The sequence below is a fragment of the Panthera pardus genome, unplaced genomic scaffold (genome assembly GCF_024362965.1).
Source record: "Panthera pardus isolate Hobbes unplaced genomic scaffold, ASM2436296v1 HiC_scaffold_17, whole genome shotgun sequence".
Lineage (NCBI taxonomy): Eukaryota > Metazoa > Chordata > Mammalia > Carnivora > Felidae > Panthera > Panthera pardus.
In genome coordinates, this window is record NW_026526732.1 from 26,744,333 (window position 1) to 26,770,166 (window position 25,834).

The window sequence follows — 25,834 nt, forward strand, 5'->3', positions numbered from 1 at the left end:
AAATCACTGAGATAGTGCCTATTTAAATATACATGTACCTCATAATTAGAGTATAAAATAATTTGGTATCCTCTCATTATCCTCAAAATGTACTCTCTGTTGTCCAAATACTGAAGACAAGCCTAAATTCTAAACATTGAGACATCTGGTTTCTGGTTGGACATGTCAAAAAGCTTGGAAGTCCTAACTCACCCTCACAACAAAAAAGAAGCTAAAAACCTCAGAATCAGCAACTCTTCTTAGATCCATCAAAGAATTGAGGCCATAAGGTAAACCAGCCACCCAAAAGCTGGGGAGACACTGATAAGGGAATCACCGCTTACTGGAAACAGAAACTCCCTGAGGGAGCAGCATCAGGAAAGAATATTTAAAAGATAATTGACTAACTGCTAGAGACAGTGTGAACTAGCTTAAGAGATTAGGAACTCCTGGAAGCCTAGCCTTAGGGGAACATTCTGTCCCCACTTGCATGAATTTGAAAGTTGCAGGAATTGTACTTCCAGGAGCCCCACCAGGTTCTCACTGTAAAATCGGGAGAAAAGTCTTTTCATTCTTCCAGATGGGGAAGGGAAAAGTAACTTTTTTGAAACATGCCCAAAGAGTTCTCTTCTCCTTAACAAAGGACTGCCTTCAAGGGAAACTATTTTTATCAGAATCGAACCAACATGGGGGAGGGAAACTTGTACCTCCAGCTCCTTCTCAGTTTCCTGTGTCAGTAGAGGGGCACCAAAACAAAACAAAACAGAAAACAAGACTGGGAAGCACTTCTGAAGGTCCTAGCCTAGGGGCACAGCTCACTAAAAAAAACGAAGACCTCATCAGAAGACTATAGAACTCTTCCCCTCCCCTCCCCTCCCCTCCCCTCCCCTCCCCTCCCCTCCGCTCCCCTCTCCTCCCCTTCCTTCCATTTGACTACCACATCCGTAGGACTCCTTATAACGACAGGGATTATAGCTAAAAAGAACTAGAAGGTTCAGACCTTATTTAAGAGATCTCTAGGGAAACTCAGTGACAAAAGGGGAGACAAAAACAAGAACACCAGAATTAACTGTAGCTTCTGACACCACAGCTACAACAAACAGTAAGCACAGGCTAACCTCTAGCCAGATAAACATAACACCTCGCACCAAAGACCTATTTACCTCATTTCCTTTCACCCAATATATCTAGCTTTCAACAAAAAATTACAAATCTTGCTAAGAGGAGAGAAAATAGTTTGATAAAGCAAGTTTTAGAACCAGACTCACATGGCAGGGATGATGTTGGAATTATTAGACAGAAATTTTAAATATTTATGATAAAGTAAGAACTCTAATGAAAAAAAATGGACAACATGCAACAAAAGAACAGATGAGTAATATGAACAAAAAAATGGAAACCCCCCAAAATAAAATTGCAGAAATTGAAAACACTGAAATGGAAATGAATAATGCCTTTGATGGGCTCATTAGCAGATGGGACATAGCTGAGGAAAGAATCAATGAGCCTGAAGGTACATCAATAGAAACTTACCAAACTTAGAAGCAAAGAGAAAAAAGACTGAAAAAGGAATAGACTCTCCAAGAAATGTGGGACAATTACAAAAGATGTACATATATCTAATGGGAAAAGACGATGGAGAATAAAGAGAAAGGAACAGAAGAAGTATGTGAAGTGATGATGGCTGTGAATTTTACAAAATTATTGACAGACACCAAGCCACAGATCCAGGAAGCTTATAGAATACCACGCAGGGTAAATACCAAAAAAATCTACACAGGCATGTTACATTCAAACTCCAGAAAATCAAAGACAAGGAGAAAATCTTGAAAGAACCCAGAGAACAAAAACAAAACAAAAAAACCACCTTACCAAAGAGGAACAACAATGACATTGGATGTCCCTTCAGAAACCATGCAAGCAAGAAGAGAGTACAGTGGAATAAGCATTTAAAGAAAAAAAAAAGAAAAAAAAAAAAAAAACCCAGCAACCCAGAATTCTGTAGCCAGCGAAATTATCCTTCAAAAGTGAAAGTTTACCAGACAAACAAAAATTGAGGAAATTTATTTCCAGTAGACCTTCCTAGCAAGAAACGTTAAAAGAAGGTCTTTAGAGAAAAGGTAAATTATGTAGGTCAGAAACTCAGACTTACATAAAGAGAGAGTGTTACCTTCATGAGTACATGAAGGTAAAATAAATTCTAATAATAAAAAACTGGAATAATCCCGAGCATGTCTCCCACTACACCAATATGTTCAAAATTGCTGGTTTGCTAGCTAGTTTCCTTCCATCACTGCAGCTCACTTCTAACGTTACCAAACAAAATCAACAAAACGAAATAAAAACACTGTGACCATGACAAAAGTGACACAATTGTGTAATTTGATTTTCATTTAGAATCATTCCAGGTAGGAATAGAGGCGAGAGGATTGGGTTTCTTCCAACCACCACCTCCCCACCCCCCACACACACTGACCTATGCCTTTGGGAAACATTCACTGAAATATTCATTGAAATGACAGGCAAATCCATTTTTCCTTCTTTTGTTGAAATCGGACAAATTAAGGGAGTTGATGTCTCTCCAGTTTGGTTGCTGTCTGTTGATTTCTCATCTTTGCCATTAATACTAAGAACATAGTTGTGCAAATAATTTTCCAAAGCAGGGATCAGTAAATTATGACCCCACTTGTTTTATAAATAAAGTTTTATTGTCACACAGCCACACTGGTTCATTTATGTGCTGTATTGTCTATGAAGACTGTACGATTTATGTATTGGATCATTATGTTGCTGCTTCTGTGCTGCAACGGTGAAGTTAGTAGTTGCCACGGGATATTTACTATCTGACCCTTTACTGAAAAAGTTTGCCCATCCTTGTTCTTTTTTTTCCTCAAGTCTTTATTTATTTATTTTGAGAGAAAGAGGGAGAGTGGGGGGGAGGGGCAGAGAGAGAGGAAGAGAAAGAGAAGCCCAAGCAGGCTCTGCACTGCTAGCCTGGAACCCACTGCAGGACTCAAACCCATGAACCTCAAGATCGTGACCTGAGCCGAAATCAAGAGTCGGGAGCTTCACGGACTGAGCCACCCAGAGGCCCCCCATCCTTGTTCTAAAGGAGGAAAGGGGGTGCTAGCTTATGGAAATTAGCACCCTCCCATCTTCTGTTCTTACACTACTGTGAGGTGCAGAACAGATACAGTGGGCCCTCAATACAATGGTGGTTCCTTGGTGAGACCTTTTTAATACTAACCTCAATAACTATCTGAGGATAATTAACTGGCCTTCTCTTTCTTATAGTTGAGCAAATCACTGGTGTGATACCCACCCCTTGGATCTCCTTTCAGCGGGGAAGTGACCCACCTTCAGAATTCCTGCTTCTATGCAGTTTGTGGTTCTGGCAGAGACCGTGTATTTTCTCCCATTCTATCCAGTAGCTGCCTGGAAAGTGAGTAAGTGAGTAAAGCACCTTACATCATCTCGGAGGAATGTGTGTGTAAGTTTTCGGTACAGCACAAAGGTTTGTCGTAAACTTATGTCAGACATCGTACTCAATCCCAGATACAAGATGAGCAAGTCACAGTCACAGCCTTAGGATAGTTCAATGCTTACCTTAAGGAGAAACTTACTGCCTCATCACAGCAGTGAAGCTGGGCTACATCTTGGACCCTAATCAGATATCTGTTTTCCTCTGATAGAGTCTGTGAAATAAAAACCAAAATTAGACACATTCATAAATTTGTAGAAAACAGAAGTCCCACTACTGCAGAACCATTTGATATCCTGCACACTGTTGAGTAGAACTCAGTTTAATTATGAAAAAGTGAGTGTTTTTACTATTAACAAAACAGGCTTTCGTTAGAAAGACCACAGAATTGACCATGAAAACTATATTTTGAGGGTGTTATCTAATTTTCAGTTTTTAATTTTTTTAATTCATTTGTTTTTTCAAGTCTTAAGTAATCTCTGCACCCAACATGGGGCTTGAACTCACGCCCCCGAGATCAAGAGTCATATGTTCTTTGGACTGAGCCACCCAGGTGCCCCTGTTGTCTAATTTTTAAAGCTACTGAAATTACTGTTTTATTTATAAATTCTTTAAATGCTTTCCTAGTATTAAAAGAAGAAGGAGGAGGAAGAGGAGGGTTGGAAGCAGGAAAGAAGGGATCTATCAAGAAAGGGTAATGAATGGATTGTTACAAATTAAGAAATTAGGCCCTTGTACTGATCTAGCCGTGGAGATGATCACTTGTTATGCACAGCGATCCAGAGATAAAGTTCAGACTCTGTGAGTGCCAAGATTTGGGACTTTTTGTAATCCAGTCAACTTCACTCTCCCTAGCAAAATGTCCAGATCTAAATTCTAACAAAACAGCTCCATCTTGTTTCCCTACTTTGGCCTAAGTAAATAAATAAATAAATAACATTTCCAATCAATTGATACTTTAATTCAACATAATTCATATGGTGAACTCCTACTAGAAGACAAGTAAATCATAGCTCATACCTGATGGAGCTCCCAGTCTTATGAATTAAGGGTTACAAAAAAGTGTGAGAGAGATGTTCAAGGTGCTGCGGAAAACCCAGGAAGGGGAACTCACAGCTGGAGATGTTGGGGAAACTTCACAAGGAAGATGATGATTGAACTTGATTTTTTTTTTAAGTTTATTTTTGAGAGACAGACAGAGCGAGCGGGGGAGGAGCAAAGAGAGGAGAGAGAGAATCCCAAGCAGGCTCTGCACTGTCAGCACGGAGCCCGATGAGGGGCTTGAACTCACAAACCACAAGATCGTGACCTGAGCCAAAACCAAGAGTCTGATGCTTAACTCACTGAGCCACCCAGGTGCCCTGAACCGGATTTTTTTTTTTTTTTTTAACGTTTATTTATTTTTGAGAGAGAGACAGAGTGTGAGTGGGGGAGGAGCAGAGAGACAGGGAGACACAGAATCCGAAGCAGGCTTCAGGCTCTGAGCTGTTAGCATAGCCCGACGCAGGGCTTGAACTCACAAACCGCGAGATCACGACCTGAGCGGAAGTCGGACACTTACCGACTGAGTCACCCAGGCGCCCCTGAACTGGACTTTTAAAGGATAAAGAGTTTATCCAGTGGAGTGGGAAAGGAAGGCAATTTCAGAGAAGGCAAAGCATGAGCAAAGCACAAATGTGTGAGGAAAGATTAACATTATTGAAGAACTATGAGTAGATTTCTTTGATCATAAAGTGGTAGGCAAGGCAGCAAGAGAGAAGGTAGAGTGGGACCAGATGATATTCTCTATAGGCAGCAGCTAACAGATGACTCCTGAGATTTTTTTAGATATCCTCAGTGTGCAGAATCCTGCACCAGGCTCTATGTGCAGGGAGATATGACATCAGAAAAGACATGGCCCCTTTCCCCAAAGGAGGTCATGTTACAGAAGTACCAATCAGAGAGCTAAGACTGAAGACAAACTATGGGATGGGGTCAAGTTCACTCGTGCCTCTTCTCATATGCACCCTTACAGCTAGCAAGGAAGTGAAATGTGAGAGCTCGCCAGCACATGGCACACAGCAGGCCCTCAACAGACGTTAGCTGAATGGAAAAATGCAGGTCTCCTTTGCCGATGACCGGAGGTTACACTCCCGAGCATGAGATGTAGTGAGCACATCCGAATACGTACCGGGCATCCCCTGACGATTCTCTGTATGTCTGACAGCTGATCTCTCATACCGATGTTTTGCTTCATCTAGTAAACAAAGTGATTTTAGGCCAGCTAAAATTATGAAAGTTCTATACAGAAAAACTAGATTTAAAATATTTTATGTCACTTGATAGAGGGCTCCGTATGTTCATAACCCTTAATAAGAATCTCAGTTTCGTGTCCCCAATTATTTATTTATTTTTATTTTTATTTGAGAGAGAGAGAGAGAGAGAGAGAGAATGCAAGCAGGGTAGAGGGGCAAAGGGAGACAGAAAGAGGACCTTAAGCAGGCTCCACGCTCAGCGCGGCGCCTGATATGGGGCTCAATCCCGTGACCCTGGGATCGTGACCTGAGCTGAAATCAACAGTGGGCTACTCAACTGACTGAGTCAGCCAGGCGCCCCATCGTAAACCCAGTGTTTTATTTTTTTATTTTTATTTTTTTTAATTTTTTTTAACATTTATTTATTTTTGAGACAGGGAGAGACAGAGCATGAACAGGGGAGGGTCAGAGAGAGGGAGACACAGAATCGGAAGCAGGCTCCAGGCTCTGAGCTGTCAGCACAGAGCCCGACGCGGGGCTAGAACTCACAGACCGCAAGATCATGACCTGAGCCGAAGTCGGACGCTTAACCGACTGAGCCACCCAGGCACCCCTTATCCCCAGTGTTTTAAAACAAAGACACAAGTGACAGCACTGTATTCAGAAAGTATCTTCAGGGCATAATATGTTATCAGGTTACATTCAGCCTGGCTGCCCATGCAGTACGCCCATCACAACAGTATTTTCAGAACGATAGAACTGTCTTCCATGATGCCAAATTCTTTCAGAGAATGATTATGATTTAATCATAAAAATTTTTTATGATTAAAAATTTTTATGATTAAAATTTTTTTATGCCGCCCAGAGCCCGAAGTGGGACTTGAACTCACGAACTGTGAGATCACGACCTGAGCCGAAGTCAGACGCTTAACCAACAGAGCCACCCAGGCACCCCCGAGAATGATTATGATTGCGATACTTACTGAGTCAGAAAATTTAATTAACACGGTAAGAAGTACCTTCAGAAACAAAGAATTTTGCTTTTTTTTCCTCTTAGTTATCTAGAAAAATCAATCTAAATATCTGAGTCTTCAAACTTTCATATTAATAAAAGTTCTATTGCGCTTACGCAGATGTCTGAAAACATTGTGTCTCATGTTGCTTGGCTTAGAATAGATGCCCTTAGTGCTCCAAATCCCTGAACCCGATGATTTCACATGAAAGGGATAAAAGACTTTGAAGTAAAGAACACCACGACAGGATAAGCTATTTCAGGATCTTTGAGTCAGTACCGCAAAGCATTGTAACATTTTTCAAGGACACCAACTCTTACCAGCAACCAACCTGATCTATATAACGTTTATAGTTTTTGACTTGGTCAATCGCAGCGGTCAAGTCCCCACGGTCAACATGTTCTGCAGGAGTATGAAGCCTCAGAGCATACAGAAGATTAATATATTCTTCAAATCTTCTGGATGGGTGTAAGAGCAGCTCTGGGAGGCTGTAGGAGGCATAGAAAATGGAACGCTGGTCACTTTTGGAAGGTCAAAGTGTGCCCTGTGCTTAGGACACCCCCACCGTGCTTTCCCTCAGAACTCACCTCAGCATTTTGGTAGCAACGGTCTTATCATGCCTCTTCAGGAAAGCTCGGAATGCTGGTATCGTTTCTCTGCACTAAAGGTATTCAGTGAACTGAGTCAGTATAGACAAAATGGCTTTGCAGCCAGGTAGGCCTGGATTAAAATTAAAGATTTAATTTAATTCTACCTAATTCTATGTGACCCTGTCAAGTTATTTCACTTCTCTGAGCCTCCGTTTTCCCGTGGATACTGTACCTAACTCTCGTGGTGAGGAGAGGAAGAATCCTCTCCATAAAGTGCTTGTCAGGCAGTAAGTGTTATCCCCACAGTAAGAAACTATTCACCTATAATACTGCTGTTGACTATGTTTTTCACAGGAGCATTAGAAAGAGGCTCCACTGTGCCAAATATGTTTTAAAATGCATTCGTTCATCTTAGTAGAGCCCTCCGGAAGTTACTTCATTTTTCTCAGCACACACGTGCCTAAAAGACACCAGTAATGCTAATTTCCAGAAGGCAAATATTCACTGTTGTAATGTTAACAGCTAACGTTCACTGTGTACTTGCTTATATGCACACCCCGTGCTAGTGACAATATGTGACACTCTGCTCCCATTTCCGTCCTATGGTTGGTCCTATGAAATCGCCTTATTCACGCAACTTTCCCATCATTCACTTGTCTAGCAGTGTTTGAACTCCCTAAGTGGGGCAAGAAGAATGCTACAGAGGGAGACGTCTGAGGTCAGGGATCGTCCAGAGGCCTCCCAGCCCCCAAGCCTTCCCCTCGGCCTCAGTGCAGATGGGCGGACCCAGCCGGAGTGGATGCAGCCGACACTGGCAGAAGTCAAGGTGTCGTCTTCTGCTGCGCTTTTCACACAAATTGAAGAGGGAGGAAAGAAAGATCTCACGGCCGTCAGAAGAGACCCCAACAAGAGCAGCGAATGACACAGAAGGAGCTGAATGTTCCTGCCCAGACTACATATGGCGTCGGTCGCAGTGGGAAGAATTGTGTGTAATGAACTCTCCAAGGGATGGAAGGCAAAGAAATTCCTTATTTCACAATGAGATTTTTCAAATTGAGTGTCCCTATTCCAAGCAACATGGGTTATCAATTCCTTTTCTCCGTAAGAGAGTTGAGCTTGTCAAGGCCACGCAGGACCACACGTGTTGGCAGAGTAGAATCAGGGCTCTCAGTTTTGTTTCTACCTAATTGTTCGACGGTTTTCTGTAAGCGAACCACAGGGTATCTGGGACAGATGAAAGCTTGGAAACGTGTATGATTAGTTCAGCCCAACAATCAGTTCCTGGGGCCTGCTGTATCAAGCACCATGCTAGTCCCTAGTGATACGAAATTAAATAAGTCAGAGTCGCCATCCCCAAAGAGTTCACAGCAAACTGGAAGCTAAGAGTAGGGAGGAAGTCTTCCCTATTAATCCTAGTCCTTTGGATCGCACACAAAACTTCCTGTCGAGCTCAGAAGGTCTCCTACGTGCCTGGGTGCTAACTCAATCATTACCTTCTCCATAGTTTTCAGAACAACCGGGTAATTGTTGAAGAAATTGGTATATATGTTCAACTGGCTTCCAAACTTTAGGAATATTTCCCCCACGCCGTGGGCCGGGCCCCATTCCTGCAGTCTGTCTCTCAGGTGGTCTAGAAACTGCCTGCCATAGGAGAGAAGCATGCCCGTGAAAGAGTGGCCAGGGATAACCTGGAAACTTAAAAACCAGGTTAGTTGTCATCAGCGCAGGCTGGCAGGGCTTTGGTCCAGTCGTTTTGCCTTGACACAGAGCAGGGCAGGTCTGCCAGGAAAGGGGGAGGAACTGGGGTGTGAGGACGTAGGTTGCCTCTGGAGAAGCCTCATCTCTCCTTCTCATTTCCTTGAGCCAGAAGCCCCGGCCGGCCTCCGGAGGCCTGCCCCGGACAGCACCCCTCCCACATGGCCAGCCAGGAGGGCGGCACAGTTTCTTAAAGTCCTCAGAGGAGAGTGACTGACTCGCTTCAAATGCCACCCCCCCCCACCCCCGGCCCGTTTCCCTGAGGCCCTAAGGTTGTCCTTCATTCCACCCTTGATGGGACTTGAAACCAGGGAGAGGCTTGTTCAACCTGTTCCTTTTGCAGGGGGCAGGGGGGGTGGGGTGTGGCCACGGAGTGCGAGGCACTTCTGAATCACCCAGAGAGGTGACTCTGCCTCTGGCAGAGAGGCACCAGCTCAGTCTGTCTTTACCGCTGGTGCACGTGGTCACGTTTCTTTGTCAACTGGGGCATACATGGAACAACCTGCTGTCATTGAGCTGACCCCCCAGCCTTGGGTTCTTGAAGTACAGTATCCTAGTGACCTGACTCCATGAAATCCTTTGTTTTCGTTCCCTTTGCTCACCTGGGCACTGCTGATTAAGAACAGTGACAGGCACTCTCTCTCAAAAAATCAAAATAAAATCAATAAAAGGGGCACCTGGGTGGCTTAGCTGCTTAAGCGTGCAACTCTGGATTTTGGCTTCAAGTCATGATCCCATAGTCATGAGATCAAGCCCCACAACTGGCTCTGCCCTGAGTGTGGAGCCTGCTTGGGATTCCCTCTCTCTCTCTCTCTCTCTCTCTCTCTCTCTCTCTCTCCCTCTCTCTCTCTCTGTCCCTACCCTCACCCCCCCCATCTCAAAAACAAAACAAACAGATGGTTCTTCCCATCACCTTCTGCGTGAACAATATAGTGAATACAAAATCCCCAGGCACTCAGCTCCACTCCTTGAACCACAGCATCGAACTGAGGCAGGGATAAGCCCCCAGGAGTTCTCACTCTTGGTCGCAGCCCAGCAGCAAGAGTCCTCTCTCGTGAGATGATCAGGGGCTCTGAGCAGGGCGGAGAAGAGCCTCTGTACAGCTTTTGAAATAATTAAGGGTGGGCTCCTCCCAAGGCATGATGAGTGAATATTTGAAGAAATGCCTACACAGAGTTTACCTGTTGAGACTTAGAATCCGCAAAACGTCGGAGAAAATGATCCGGATATTTGCAGCACTCAGAATCGCTCTATTTGATGACAGGGCTGCTTGCAGTGGTGCTGCGTAGACCTCTCTCACCGTTTCCAGCATCTGTACATATTTTCTCTCACTCCGTAAGAGTTCCCTGACAACCCCCGTTCGCTTTCCAGCCGAGTCCATCTGGAGCTTTCTCTCCTGTAGAAAGGCATTAAGGACTCACAGGGAAAGCAGAATGACTCTTTCCGTGTTTACAGCCTCCAAGAGCCTGAAAGCTGAAGGAGGCAGAGAAATGACCGATGGAACAGTCGGGCGGTCATTCTGAGATTCCCCCTTTGGGGTTTACAGCATACAAGGTTGAAGGGGACCTTGATAGGGGACTGTGGTGGACCCTGCTGACCACGGCTTGATCCGGTATCACCAACTAGCCCTTCCCATCGGGCCAGTCTTGGATCCCGAGGGGGCCAGACTGAGGCTCGATGTCTATCCATCTGGTCTACTTGAATACATATTCAGTGACATGTGCTAGGTGGTCACTACATAACAACGATGGGAGGGCACAGAGCCTCGCCTTCATGATGGTGATAGTCCAGTGAGGAAGCCTTTGGCTTGCCCACTCTTTTTTTAAATTTTTTTTAACGTTTATTTATTTTTGAGACAGAGAGAGACAGAGCATGAATGGGGGAGGGTCAGAGAGAGGGAGACACAGAATTCGAAGCAGGCTCCAGGCTCTGAGCGGTCAACACAGAGCCCGACGTGGGGCTTGAACTCACAGACCGCGAGATCATGACCTGAGCTGAAGTCGGACACTTAACCAACTGAGCCACCCAGGCGCCCCTGGGTTGCCCACTCTTGATTGCTCTCCTGTGCCTTTTCCCCAGTGTTTACTGGCTGATTTATAGTGTTTTATTGACAACACTGCAGACAGAAGAAGTGAAATGAGCTAACCCTCCTATCAACTAATCTGCTTCGAAATTAATTTTCAGTGCTGGGACTAAGTAATTCTTTCTCTTCTATCTGTACTTTTCAAAAGTTGGAAAATGAGTATCCTTACAATAGAAAACAATGAAAATATTTAATTTTTAAAAATACAATGGCCTTGTGTTTGAGCCTAGAACTATTAATACTCTTAGAATGCAATTTCTCCTTCTCCCTTTAGCCCTCAGATGCCCCACACCGCCCCAAATGAAATATAACAATACGAAGTGTAATGCCATGTGATCTTTGCCCAAAACAAATCAGCCATAACTTCATGAACCAGAATTCAAATATAAAGTAAATGTAAGAGAAAAACCAGAAAACTCACTCTATGAAATACTATAAACACGCTGTTTTGGTAAAGTTTTATCTTTCAAACACAGGATCTATCTATCTATCTATATCATACCCATTTAGACATTCCTAATGAGTTAAAAAAAAAATACATTTATAGCCCCACCTGGCAGCTGGCTTGGAGCCCGTATTATACTTTTATGTGTACAAATGTTTTTAAAATATTGGAGTTCTCCAATATTTTTAATCATTTTATTTATTTTTTTTTCCAATATATGAAATTTATTGTCAAATTGGTTTCCATACAACACCCAGTGCTCATCCCAAAAGGTGCCCTCCTCAATACCCATCACCCACCCTCCCCTCCCTCCCAACCCCATCAACCTTCAGTTTGTTCTCAGTTTTTAAGAGTCTCTTATGCTTTGGCTCTCTCCCACTCTAACCTCTTTTTTTTTTTTTTCTTCCCCTCCCCCATGGGTTTCTGTTAAATTTCTCAGGATCCACATAAGAGTGAAAACATATGGTATCTGTCTTTCTCTGTATGGCTTATTTCACTTAGCATCACACTCTCCAGTTCCATCCACGTTGCTACAAAGGGCCATATTTCGTTCTTTCTCATTGCCACATAGTATTCCATTGTGTATATTAATCATTTTAAATTAAGGTTTCAGTTGTCAAACCTATTGTCTTAAAACCATTGTCAGGTGTTGTGACCAACAGTGAGATGAGATACTCTCATATTCATGGCGCTATGTGAACCCCCTTCTCCCTGGTGATTCTGGGGGGTGTACCCGAGGGTGAGCGAGCACCCACGCCATGAGGTCCACACGGGCAACACTGTGGCAGGTGGATTCCCCAGAGCATGGCCAGGCTTGGGAAGGAACTCCACGGTTGAGCTCAGGGCTGTGGGATTCAAGTTTCTTTCTTGGCAGGCAGTGTGACTTTAGGGAAGTCATTTAAGTGTTCTAACCGTACTTCCTCATCTACAAAATGTGGTCGCTCACATCTACCTTAAGGGATTGTGAAAAGGAAAACAGGATGAATTTGCGAACGTGGGATGAAGAAAGGCAAAGCGGCTTGTGTGTGCTGTGTGTTAGGGCAGGATGGGACCAACCTCGACCTCCTCCACGTCCTCCCCTTTGGAAACAGAAAGACAGGGCCCTGAATGTTATAGTCAGCCTTCGAAGTCAGACTACGAGTTGGTGGGTCATTTAGAAACTGTGAAGCTTTATGTCCGTGTGCCATTTCTCTAAATGCTGTCCTCCTGTCATATTAGGGTGGCTCAGTCATTAAATGTTGGACTTGGGCTCAGGTCATGATCTCATTGTTCATGGGCTCTAGCCCAGAGCCCTGGGTTGGGCTCTGTGCTGACAGCTCAGAGCCTGGAGCCTGCTTCGGATTCTGTGTCTCCCTCTCTCTCTCTAATTTTTTTTTTTTAAATTTTTTTAGAGGAAAAGGAAAGAAAAAAAAAATCAGAGTAGCACAGAGATGGCTCTTGCTCCCAAGATGTTAATTGGTTCATTTCTTGGTTAATTTCTTTTCAGACCAGGACATATTCAAAAGAAAAATCTACCTGTTGGATTCCCTCACTTATATTTAAGGTTTTTCCCCCCTAAGGGAAACTGTCAAGAAAAAAGAACCAGAATAAAGGCTGACGCCTTTTTTTTTGGGGGGGGGGGGGGTCAGGAGCAAAACAATGGAGAATTCTTACTATATAATCATTGGCTTACCAGCTTAACCAGCGTCTCAAAATTTAGATCGTTTTTGCTGAGACTTGATTCTGCATCCTGAGGGTTGTCTTGTCTAACATTTCTTTCCTGAGGATTAAATGCAGACTTGATTATTTGGAGGCAGGCCTTGGGATGTCTGAATGCCCAGTGGGTGCTGTGCCTACGGGAGGCTTTCAGTAGCTGTCTGCCTTCAGCCCCAACCACGGTGCTCCCCAGACACAATGAACTAAGCACTTGACACAGTTGATGACTCTCTTAAATTAAATCTGATGTTAAAAAAAGTAAACTTTAGCTTCCTAGGAACTACATTATACTTGAGAAACTGAATTCAGTGCAGCCCCCCTTCTCCCTGGGAGGCAGGAGAGAGACCCTGCTCCTTGAGGCGGGGTGGGGGGGGGGGGGGCGAGTGGGGGGTTGGGGGGGGCTTATCTGCTCACTGAGGCACGAGGAATCCCACACATTCCAGGCCTCTGCCTCAATTCTGCTGTCATTTGTCAGTTGAGGACAAATGGCTTATCTTAAAAGTTACCAGAAGGGACATCTGGGTGGCTCAGTTGGTCAAGTGTCTGACTCTTGATTTTGGCTCAGGCCCTGATCCCGGGGTCATGGGATCCAGCCTGCGATGGGCCCTGCGCTGACAACGGGGACCCTGCTTGGGATTCTCTCTCTGCCCCTCCCCTGCTCTCACTCTCTCCCTTCTCTCTCAAAAATAAATCAGTAAACATTAGAAAAAAATAATAAAGTGGCCAGAAGAAAAAGGGCACAGCACTTTGTAAAATCCACCCTTTTTTTACTCTAATGAAAAACGTGTCAGAAACAATCCACATGCTCTCTCTAGAACCTGTTTCCACATTTAAATATAGCTTATTCCTTCTTCATGTTCCCTTGTGGCTTTCATATAAAGTAGCACATCGAAAAACAAAAAAAAGTCCCACCTGCTGCCCGCAGGGTCCTCCCTAGCAAGGGAACAATGGTCCCGGGTTTGTGGTGAGAGGTAAGGATGATTCCTGCTCATCACTGCTGCCTTTCCTAGTCAAAGATAAAACTACTCATGGTAACCCCTTGAGTTCTATGGCGAGAGTGGGAAAAAGAAAAAAATCAATGTATAACCAAGACTTTGTTTTTGGTTTGGTTTTTTTTTTTTTTTTGGTTTTTGCCTTATTCTACTCAGGCAAAAGGAATTTTTGTTTTGTAACTGCAGCCGTTCTTTATGGCTACCCGAAGTAAGAGCCCTGGTCCCCCAGCCGCAGTCAGCTGGCTTCTCCCCGGTTTGCAGAGGTCCCACCTGAGCCTGCGCACTTCGCAGCCGTCCCAGAGTCTTTCCACCATTTCTTTTGCTTCCCCCATTTGTGGATGTCCCCTGTTAGCCTGCCATGTATTTATACTTCTGCTGGGGGTGGGGTGGGGGGCAGGAATCTAGTTTGAATCTTGGCAAAATCAAAGTTTCTATGAATGGAACACACTCTCTTCTTTCAGCATAAACAGCAGTGATGGTGATTTAATAGAGACATGATGACTTCAAGCCGTCAGTGATGACAATGACACCAATAGTTGTAAAGATAGACGTGGCTGCAGACATGCAATGAGAACGACACTCAAACTGGCCCAAGGTTAAGAGAATCGAAACGGGACAGAATCGTCTGTGGATCTCACATATAAGGGAGACCGCCTCACCCGGGACATCATCCCATTGTGCAGGCTCGCACGAGTGCTTCTGCACGGCCCCCCGGACCACCCTGGTTGTAGAGAACCTGTTCACTCACACTGGGGCTTTGCTTCACCTCTGGCTCAGCAGCAGCCACTTTTATTAAGCATCAATTTTTCTTTGTGGATAGCAAGTTGCTTTGGCGTGTGAATTTTGTTTGAATCTAAAAATAACAAGTTTTCTCACTGTATACGATACGTATAATTTCGTTACGTTTTAGAGACGATTTTTAAATTTAAGACATCATCCCTTATTTTCTTTTTAGGGATGAACTCAGAGGAAGTGATGGGGGCAACACACTTGGCACATTTATAAGGAAACTACTGTTTGGGGCTGGTGGGCCTGTGCCTTGGCTCCCTCCATGACATATAAGGGAGGCCACTGATGACATGGTAGGAACTTTCCTGCCTTGTTTGCCTTTTCCAGATTATTGCCGATGCTTCTCCCACAAGACACTCAGTGCCTGAATTAGGGGCAGAAATAGCTGTGAAACTGACAGGTAGAACTCAGGAACAACCACGGGTCTGCTTGTAACCTGTTGCCATGGTTGTATAGTATCAGTGTAAACACTAGAGTGAGTCACTACTGCCCAGTGAGACAGATAGGATCTGATTGGACAGATGGTAGTAGACAGACAGACAGACAGACATGTGCATATACCTCTATCTGTATATACATATATGGGCAGAGTCTTGGCCATCTGGATGGAGGGTAGGCCCTGCCCGGTCATACCTTCAGGCACAGCTCTGTGTGTGTGTGTGTGTGTGTGTGTGTGTGTCTGCTCCTGGATTTGGCAGGCAAGTCCTCTTACAGAATCCCCTATGGAATGGTCTAAAACAATTATCTCAGCAGAAACCGTTATTTTCCATTCCTATGGCTGTTAAGTTTGTGTGTTCTTCAGGACAAATATCTACAGTTTCTTTATTATTTATGTATTTGCCGATTTTTAAGTAGGCTCCATGCCCAGCACAGAGTCCAATGCAAGGCTTGAACTCAGGAGCCCGAGCTCAGGACCTGAACGGAGAGAAAAAATCAGACGCTGAGCTACCCAGACACCCCAATATCTACAGTTTAAAAAATAAACTCCGATGTGTGGAGAAACTCAATTTCTCTATTGTATCCTAATTCCACACCTATGTTTAAGCCGTGGTTTTTCTTCCTGGAAGTCCCCAACTTTGTTTCGTGGGGTTTGTGCACAAACTCTTAAGTAGTAAACAACAGAAAACCAAATAAGAATCTAACATATATTTTTCCTAATTTGATTTTTGTTTTAAATCAAGAAAATTTCTAGGCATTGAGTCTTCCGATTCTGTACTTCTATTACTGGCAGGTGATGTGACATTAGCAGGCCTGCTTTCCAGCAATGAGGCAACTTGAAGTCCAAACATTCTGTGTTATTTTATTAAAGTGATTAGATGTTTAGGGGCGCCTGGGCGGCTCAGTCAGTGAAGCGTCCAACTATTGATTTCCATTCAGGTCACAATCTCACAATTTGTGGGTTCAAGCCCCACACTGGGCTCTGTGCTGACAGTGCGGATAAATATACATATTAAATATATTAGACATAATATATATTAAAATTAAATTAAATATTATATATGTATATATATACACATATATACATATATATACACATATATATATACATGTATACACAATACATATATACGTATGTATGTATATATATCTCCTATTACTTCTGGTTCTCTGGAGAACCTGACTAATGCGTGGTCTGCAAGAGTCTTTTGAAAAGACAGATTCAGAGATGGGGCATGAGGGAAGCAGGGCTCTGACCTATAAAAGGCTTAGATGTCCCTGAAAATGTGTTAAGACTCTTCTTCGAAAGGAAGCTTGTGCTTGAGAAGAATAAGTCACTTCGTGGGGGTGGGGGGGCAGGTTAAACCAAGGGTCCTGCTCTGGTAACAACCAAGGGGTGCGTGTGCATAACTGCATGGCTTTCATTTTGCTGAGCAATCTGGGGACTTGGCAGAGGGGACGCTGCTGCCAGAAGGTCCTCCGTGGTTGCCTCTCCTCCACTGTGCTGTCCACAAAGAAGTGTGAAGAGAGGCTTCCAGAATAGCAGGTTAATAGCCTGTTATTTGCCTGCTTGATAGAACTCACAGGTCTATTCTCACTAACAGTCTCCATGGTGAGTTTGTGTTTGGGGTGGTGTCCCCAGCCTTGAAGCAAGAGGTGATTTTTCTATGGGCATCACGTGACATTCTATGGACATCATCTGAAGTGATATTTTCTTAGAAACCAGCTCTCTGAATGACAATGCAGTTTTCCGTATTTCCTGAATCCGTATTATTTCACTGAACCAAGAATGGGTGGATTCTGAACATAGTGCTGGCAAAATTATTCTTGTTTGCTTGAAGAACTGGCTTCAAACCCACCTTTTTTTCCTTTTATGAATCTGAATTTCAACTAAGAAAAGAACACATCCTACTTTTATTTAAAAAAAAAAAAGTGTCCTGGACTGCAAATGAAACCATTTTCTTGGGGCGTCTGGGTGGCTCACCCAGCGAGTGGTTATTAAGCGTCCAACTTCAGCTCAGGTCATGATCTCGCAGTCTGTGAGTTCGAGCCCCGCGTCGAGCTCTGTGCGGACAGCTCAGAGCCCGGAGCCTGCTTCGGATTCTGTGTCTCCCTCTCTCTCTGCCCAGTCCTGCTCTTGCTCTGTCTCTCAAAAATGAATAAACGTTGAAAAAAATTTTTTCTTAAGTTTTCTCTCGAATCAATCTCAGGACTCCACTGAGCGAGCTGCTTAATGCAAATGATGGACTCTGTTCCCGGGGCCCAGACCGTGTCTCTCTAGTCAAGGAGTGCAGCTTCCCGTATTAAGTGGCTTCACTCTCATTAGGAAACTACAAAACACCCTTTTTTTATAATAATCCATGAAAAGGAAATTCATAGGAAAAATGACAAATTGAAAGCTTTCCAAGTAGAATTATCATTACTGTGTATGAATTTCTTAACCACGTGTGTCTAACAGCACAGCAATAACCTTACCTTCATGAATAAATCGAATGTTGCTTTTGGGTCACATTTTGTCAGAATAACGTCTTCTCCGAAATCCTTGCTTTCTTTACTACTTTTCTTCAGCAGAAAATTTGACAAAAATTCCAGAGGTTTGTCCTAAAAAAATCAACCCCCCACCAGAAGAAAAAAAGAAAGAAATTCCAATTAAAACATTCATCTGAAATACAGGTCGATCAAAGTGCAGCAGAAAAGAGCAGCGTTGTCTTCTTTCTACCCAATTAATTTAAGTCTAGGAAACAAAGTAAGTATTATTCAACTAGAATCCGTAAATGGTACTTTGTAGTTAATTTTGGTTCTCTTATTGTCCAGGATCTCTCAGTGGCTGTGTTTTACAACCCGATATAATCTCTCAGAGGAACTGTTCATACAAAGGGATAATATGGTTAAAAAAAAAATCAATGCAAACTAAAAATGTATTTATGTATTGGGTTTTTAAAGTTGGCTTTCTTTGAAAAAAAAAAAGAAAAAGGTTGGCTTTCTTTGAAGAAACACTTACAGAATTATCTTTTGAAAGTTCCATCAGTCCATCTGCCAGAGCTTGTGCAATTTCTTGGTTATTCAGAATGTTAGCCACACTCATGTGGTCAAACATGAATTGCCCTGCGAATATATAAGGCCATCTGCCTTGTAATTAATTTACGTAAGAGATGTGATCAAGCAGAAAACAATTCAATCCTCACCATTGCTTTTTAGTGGATAACAATGTGAAGAATAAAAAGTAAAATTCCACTATGCCATGGGGGCTATCTACCCCCCATGGACATCATCTTATATAAATTGACCAAGAGTAACCAAATGTGCAGCATATGAAAAAGTACCCATCCTGGTAAGGCTGATATTAAATAGAATATATAAATTGGGCAATAAGGAGGGAACATGTGAAAATAAATCTTGTAAGTTTAAATTTTAGATTCTCAATCCCACCCAAAATGTCTCCTCACTCCCCTTTATCTATGTGCTCAAGTACATAAATACTTTAAGTCTACAGGAAATGACATACAAACATAGTTACACAGACATCTTTTATGTTTTTTAGTGTTTTGAACAACATACATTTATGTGAAAATGATTTTATTCCATTTAACTTCTTCTTGCTTACAAATATTATTTAAAAATTCTTCTCTCTTGCTACACCTGGGTGGCTCGGTCGATTAAGTGTCCAACTCTTGATCTTGGCTCAGGTCATGATCTCACAGTTCGTGGGATCAAGCCCCACATCAAGTTCTGTGCTGACAGCATGGAGCCTGCTTGGGATCCTCCCTCCCTCTCTTTCTGCCTCTCTGCTGCGTGTGCTCTCTCTCTCTCTCTCAAAATAAATAAATAAATAAGTAAACATTAAAAAAAATTCTTCTATCTTGAAAAAGCTAACTTTCTCACTTTTCTTTTTGGTCCTTAATACCTATGAAAAAACCAGGAGAAATAATTTCTCCCTATTTATAGCCTCATAACCATTTTTCAGTATTGGCTGAACATCCACTAAATGTGGTCAAGTGGATAGTACATGAAACCAAGAATAGCACTCCCAGTTTTGCCCTGTTTTGGAGGCATTGATGTAAAGAGATGCAGAACATATATTGACATAAAATATCTATATGTATAGCTGTGTTTTATGGCTCTTGTACAGACAGTTATTGTGGCAAAAGACATCAATAAGAAACAGGGCAGGGAAGGGAAGGAAGAAGTAAGACACAACTAACTACTGGCTTGATTTCAGGGGTGTTTAAGGTAGATGGGAACAGTTAGGGAGAAATTGAATAGGTAGTTAAAGATGGGAGGGTGGTCATTTACCCAGATGATAAACAAACAAAACAAACCCCAAAAAAACCCCTCATTTTAAAGGAGGGATTGACTTAGGGGAAGGTCCAATACAGAAAACTGTTTCCAAGACTCTATTGTGATAAATCAGTCATGAGTAAGGAGTGTGGATGGGAAAATAAATTCAGTGATGCCAGTAGGCTCAGCGGAGGACCATGGAGCCCATCACCAAATTGAGTATTTTATATAGAAAATAAATAGAACACCACCCCAGAACAATTTAAGTAACGGGTACTGTGTCTAAGAGGAGCTTACCTTTTAGAGCAGATTGTGGTGGGGAAAAGGGCAGAGCCCTCTGGCCTAGCAAACACTTAGTGAGTTTTGTGTAGGTCGACAACTGCCTGGCACAGGATTAGTAAGATGGTTTCATTTAAAATGAACTAGCTTCAGCATTTTGAAGATGAACATATTTGCTCTCATTGGCTATTCCTTACATTCGAAAGGAGATATGAAGGACAAAGGGAATCAAGTTTTACTGAACAGGTGCAAAGGTCAACTTTTGCTTGAGCCATTCCTAAACTTGTATTTGCTCTGGAAGCAGAACAGGTCTCATAACTCACCTGCAACAAAAGTAGCAAGAGTTCTTACCTATTATCTTGGCACTGATGTTCTTTCGCAACTCCTTGAAGAGAGGACTTAACTGTTTCCTTACTGATTTCAAGGTGTCTTCCAGAAAGTCCGCGAGGCTGGACCACATCTGCAGCTTTGACTCACTGAAGTAGATGCCAAAGGGATCCATTTCCCACGGTCGTCCCAGCCAATCACTGAGAACTGACAGTATTTTCTCCTTTTATTATTGCAGGCTTAATATCTTTCTCCTTAGAAGACTAAGATAAATACCCATGGTCTCCTTTCAAAGGTAAAATTACAAACTCAAGAAGCACACAATGAATAATTTCAAATACCTATCTATTCTTTGATAGATAAGGCTGACATGTTATATTTGAAAACAAAATTAAGTAGCCGCTGGATTTGTAGATCAGGAAGCAGAGTGGCCATCTGGGTAAGAATATACTGACTTTGCTTTACATCCTAAAAATGAACATACAAGAAAATCCCACTCGGCCTGGCTTCCCCATCATGCCATCCAGAGTCATCTTGGGCTCGCCAACCCTCTAGCTTTCTTACATCATGTCGAGTTGCTCTCTCTCTATAAATCTCTCTATAAAACTGCAATGGGTGCTTAAGAGAGTTCTCTCCTCGAAAATCAGTTACTGAATGATACTGTGGCATGTTAAATCTGATTTTCTGTCCCGAATGGATAGGTAGCCTTATTTGATTCCTGTCCCTCATTTTTATTGATAGACATGTACAACTCTGTATAAGATGTTTTCCTAGAAGAAAACTAAGAAGAAGAGAGGGAAAAGGAGGGCGAACAGAAGGCAGAGGAGACAGAGGAGGAGAAAAAGAAGAAAAGCTTCCCCAGAAAGAACAGTGTGTGCAGGCTGATGTCCCCTCTCCATAAGGCCCCATATGCTTTCACATGGCAATGCAGTGATACAAACTAAAGTGAACGAGTGAGTTCTGCTACAAAAATCTATCAGGCCAATGTGCTTTCTGTAGATATGTGGAAACTTGTCCCTTACAAGTTCCAATCATGCCAGTTTTTCCCAGGCTCGAAAGTCTTTTGGCATCTGGCATTAGAGAAGTCATGCTTTACATGGTTTCTACGTGGCCCCAAACCCCAGGTAATAGGAGGCCAGGGAGTTTTAAAGGGGGAAATGATTATATTACCATTACTGTAGCAGAGCAATGTGGTCCTCTTGCTGGTCAGCCAATGTCACATTTAGATTCAATATTTGCAACTTTTAGTATCTAAATCAAATTTTGCTCGCAGATGTATTTTCTCTTTGTTTTTCCTCTCAGGTAATGCAGTTGAATTGGAACCTGAGCAAGCCCCTTCACCATCACTTTATAGCTGAATTCTTATTTCCCAATGACACTATATTGATTATATCTCACTAAGAAGAATTATTCTTTATTATTTCTCTAGATCAGCAACTATACACGTTTAACTGTTAAAAGTGACGTTTTCCCAAATGTGCATCAACCGATGAATAGATCAAGAAGATGTGGTTTATATATACACTGGAATACTCACTCAGCAATGAAAAAGAATGAAATCCTGCCATTTGCAACAGCGTGGATGGAACTGGAGGGTATTATGCTGAGTGAAATAAGTCAGCCAGAGAAAGACAGACAATCATGTTTTCACTCACATGTGGAAGTTGAAAAACTTAACAGAAGGCCATGGGGGAAAGGAATGAAAAAAAATATATATAGTCACAAACAGAGAGGGAGACAAACCGTAAGAGACATTTAAATGCAGAGAACAAACTGAGAGTGGAAGGGAGTGGGAGAGCACGGGGGGCAGGAAAATCGGTGATGGGCATTGAGGAGGGCACTTGTTGGGATGAGCACTGGGTGTTGTATGTAAGTGATGAATCACGGGAATCTACTCCCGAAGCCAAGAGCACACCGTATACGCTGTATGTTAGCTAACTCGACAATAAATTATATATTTAAAAACATGATGTTTTCAATAGAGTTTGTCCACATGATGGTTTGAAGCGAATATCTGCAATAAATAACCCCTTTCTCAGCAAATGACTGAGCGCCAGGCAATAACATAGTTTGAATTGCGACAGCATTCCTTCAGAGAAGGAATGGAAGACAGTAATTGACATGAGTCAGAACCGGTATTATTAGCTGTGCTGTGTCTTTTGGTGACCCTGGAGTTGGTGGATGTTACCGGGCACTGTGGTCAGCCCCCGTGTACTTACTGTGTTGGTAAGAGCCAGTTGCAATCCCAGTGGGGGCAGTAAAGAACGTGCCAGTTAGCTGAGACAGCTGAGAAAGAACTTCTATTCCTGCCTCTGCGCAGTCAAAAATACTGTCATTAGTTTACTCACAGGTTTTGCCTTGGAACAGTTAAGTATTACTTAGGAGCACTAAGCTGGCCAAGAAAGGCCGCGAGGACTTCTCGTCTTCGATCCAAATCCCTCATGGAACAGTCCACAAACGCTTCACAGCTCACCCCTAAGTGCCGAGGTCCAAACACTTAATCTATGGGGACTACACAACAGGGTGGAGACAGATGGCATGGGTTTGACCTGGTGCTTATTTTCAAATTCAGAATACTCAGGCCAAAGGCAGAGAAAAGTCTACATACATTTTCGAAAATAGTTTGACTCAAAGGAGAAGTCTCATTGTAAGAATACAGACTTAAAACTGTTGAAACTTAAAAACAGCGGTCAAAATTAAGTATGGCATTAATTTCACCCCTTCTTCAGTGACACAGCATAAAGATGGAATTATTAAATTCAGCACATAGAGTGAGTTACTTTGAATGAAACTAATATATTGGGCTATATATTTTAACTCTTTGTGGTCTAAGAGTAAACAAATTACTCCAAACTGTTTCAATTGTTTGGAAAAAGATGGCAGTGACTGAAAGGTTGGGATGTCTTTCGTTTCCTGGGGTCTAGTCTTTGTTTTTTAAGTTTATATATTCGCTTTTCAACGTTTATTTATTTTTGAGACAGAGAGAGACAGAGCATGAACAGGGGAGGGGCAGAGAGAGAGGGAGACACAGAATCCGAAACAGGCTCCAGGCTCTGAGCTCCTGGCTGTCAGCACAGAGCCTGACGCGGGGCTCGAACTCACGGGCAGTGAGATCATGACCTGAGCGCTGAAGTCGGACGCCCAACCGACCGAGCCACCCAGGCGCCCCTATATATTCGCTTTTGAGAGAGGGAGAGGGTGAGGGGCAGAGAGACAGAAGAAAAGAGAGAATCCCAAGCAGGCTTCGTGCTGATAGCACAGAGCCTGATGTGGGGCTCAGTCTCACAAACCGCGAGATCATGACCTGAGCCAAAATCTAGGGTTGGGTGCTTAGCTAACTGAGCCACCCAGGAAGCCCTACTGGGGTCTAATCTTTTAACTGACAAATGGTCCAGCGAAATCAATAGAGTCCATAGGTATACCTACATATATGTGCTCAACTGATTTCAACAAAGATGCAAAAGGAAGGCACGGAGGAAAAGGACGGTCTTTACAAGAAATGGCGGTGGAAAAATGAGATATCCATATGTTAAGGAAAAAAACCCACAAAACTTCAACCTGTACCTTTAACACTATGTAAAACAAACAAATCAATGGATCAGAAACCTAAAAGTCAAAACAATAAATAATTTAGAAGAAAGCATAGGAGAAAGTGTTGTGAACTTGAGTCGGGTAAAGAGTTTTCAGATATGACACTGAAAGCATACTCTATAAAAGAAAAAAAAAAAACAAATTTGACTTCACAAAAATTAAGAACTTCATCTCTTCAAAAGGGATTGTTCAGAGAAGGAAAAGATAAGTCCCAGGGTGGGAGGAAATATTTGCAAATCAGTTTTCTAGACTACATACAGAGTTCTCAGTAAGACAACAAACAACCTAATTTGAAAAATGAGCAAACGATTTGAACAGACACTGCAGCAAGGAAGACAAATGAATGGCAAATAAGCACATGAAAATATGTTCAGTATTATCGGTCATTAGCAAAATACAAATCAAAACCACAATGAAATACTACTGCACACCCACACAAATGGCTAAATTTAAGGAGACTACGTACCCAGTGTGGGGGTGCCACACAACTCAAGTTCTCATACACTGCCAGTGGAAATGAAAAATTCTACAACCACTTTGGAAAACAGCTTAGCCGCTGTTTAAAAAGTTAACACCAGGGGCGCCTGGGTGGCTCAGTCGGTTGAGCATCCGACCTCGGCTCAGGTCATGATCTCACAGCTTGTGGGTTCGAGCCCCGCGTGGGGCTCTGTGCTGACAGCCCAGAGCCTGGAGCCTGCTTCGGATTCTGTCTCCCTCTTTCTCTGCCCCTCCCCCGCTCCGTGTGTGTGTGTGTGTGTGTGTGTGTGTGTGTGTGAAAAATAAATAAATATTAACAAAATAAATAATATAAAAAGTTAACACTGATCATATGACCCACCTATTCTATTCCTAGGTATTTATCCAGAGAAATAAAAGCATATGTTCACACATAGGCTCATACCAGCTTTATATGTAAGACCCAGGAACTGGAAAGAACTCAAATATCTATCAACAAGTGACTGAACAAACTGTGGTATATGTGTACGATGCAATAATTCCCAGCAATAAAAAAACAGTGGGCCATTGATACAAGCATCAAATGGATGGATCTACAATGATTCTTCTGAGTGAAAGAAGCCTGACAAAGAAGAGTGCACGATGTATGTATGGTTCCATTTATAGAAAATTCTGTAAAATACAAGCGAATATATTGTGAAAGAAAGTAGGACAGTTGATTCATGGCTGGGGGTGGGGAGAAGTAGGAGAGAAAAATTACAGAGTGGCATGAAGAAAATTTTTGGGGGGGTGGTGACTAGGTTCGTTAACCTTGATGTTTTATGGTTTCACGTATCCATATGTCAAAATTAGGCCAATTGCACCCTTTAAATAGTACGGTTTATTAGGTGTCACTTATACCTTCGTAAAGTTGCTTGAAAATGTTTAAATAATGTCCAAAACAGATAAATTTTAGCTGTTGGGCTTATGAAGCAACTGAGCGAATGACGATATCCTAACCGAGGAATCCCGGGCCAGGTGGGGGGGTTTGGTGCTGAGGGGGGCAACCCGGCCTTTTAGGTATGTTAACTCTGAGATGCCTCCTAGATGCCCAAACTAAACATTCGTATGAGGACGTCAAGCTAGCTGCGGGTGTGCAGCTGGGAGATCGCAGAGCCGGAAGCACAAATTTGGGAGTCCCGAGCACATGGATCGGATTTAGAGTCGGGAGCGGATGAGGTTGTCCAGGGAAAGAGTGCGGTGGTGGGAAAGGCCGGGCAGCTCGCCGAGGGCGGGGAGCCGGCAAAGGACCCCGGGAAGGGCCCGCTGACGGAAGCGGCAGCGCAGGGAGAGGGTGGTGTTCCGGCGACGGAGGGAAGGAGGAGAGTTTCCAGGAAGAGTGTCCGCGTGCGTGAAATGAGGAGCGAAGG

General features: G+C 43.0%; 1 protein-coding gene across 8 annotated transcripts in view; it reads right to left on the reverse strand.

Annotated features, from left to right (window-relative positions):
• ECT2L (epithelial cell transforming 2 like) overlaps positions 1 to 25,834 on the reverse strand; it is an 81,662-nt gene that overhangs the window by 7,093 nt on the left and 48,735 nt on the right. For 6 of the 8 annotated variants that reach the window (XM_053904430.1, XM_053904425.1, XM_053904426.1 and 3 more), the window contains 11 exons: positions 22,598 to 22,690; positions 20,403 to 20,585; positions 18,496 to 18,599; positions 17,970 to 18,095; positions 13,253 to 13,339; positions 10,234 to 10,448; positions 8,791 to 8,938; positions 7,295 to 7,368; positions 7,039 to 7,195; positions 5,631 to 5,696; positions 3,586 to 3,674 (listed from right to left, as the gene is read on the reverse strand). In XM_053904430.1, coding sequence (XP_053760405.1) covers positions 3,586 to 3,674; positions 5,631 to 5,696; positions 7,039 to 7,195; positions 7,295 to 7,368; positions 8,791 to 8,938; positions 10,234 to 10,448; positions 13,253 to 13,339; positions 17,970 to 18,095; positions 18,496 to 18,599; positions 20,403 to 20,585; positions 22,598 to 22,690 — 1,342 coding nt within the window. Of the gene's footprint in view, positions 1 to 3,186; positions 3,415 to 3,585; positions 3,675 to 5,630; positions 5,697 to 7,038; positions 7,196 to 7,294; positions 7,369 to 8,790; positions 8,939 to 10,233; positions 10,449 to 13,252; positions 13,340 to 17,969; positions 18,096 to 18,495; positions 18,600 to 20,402; positions 20,586 to 22,597; positions 22,691 to 25,834 lie in introns of those variants that run through there. The other 2 variants (XM_053904429.1, XM_053904427.1) reach the window with 2 other exon arrangements.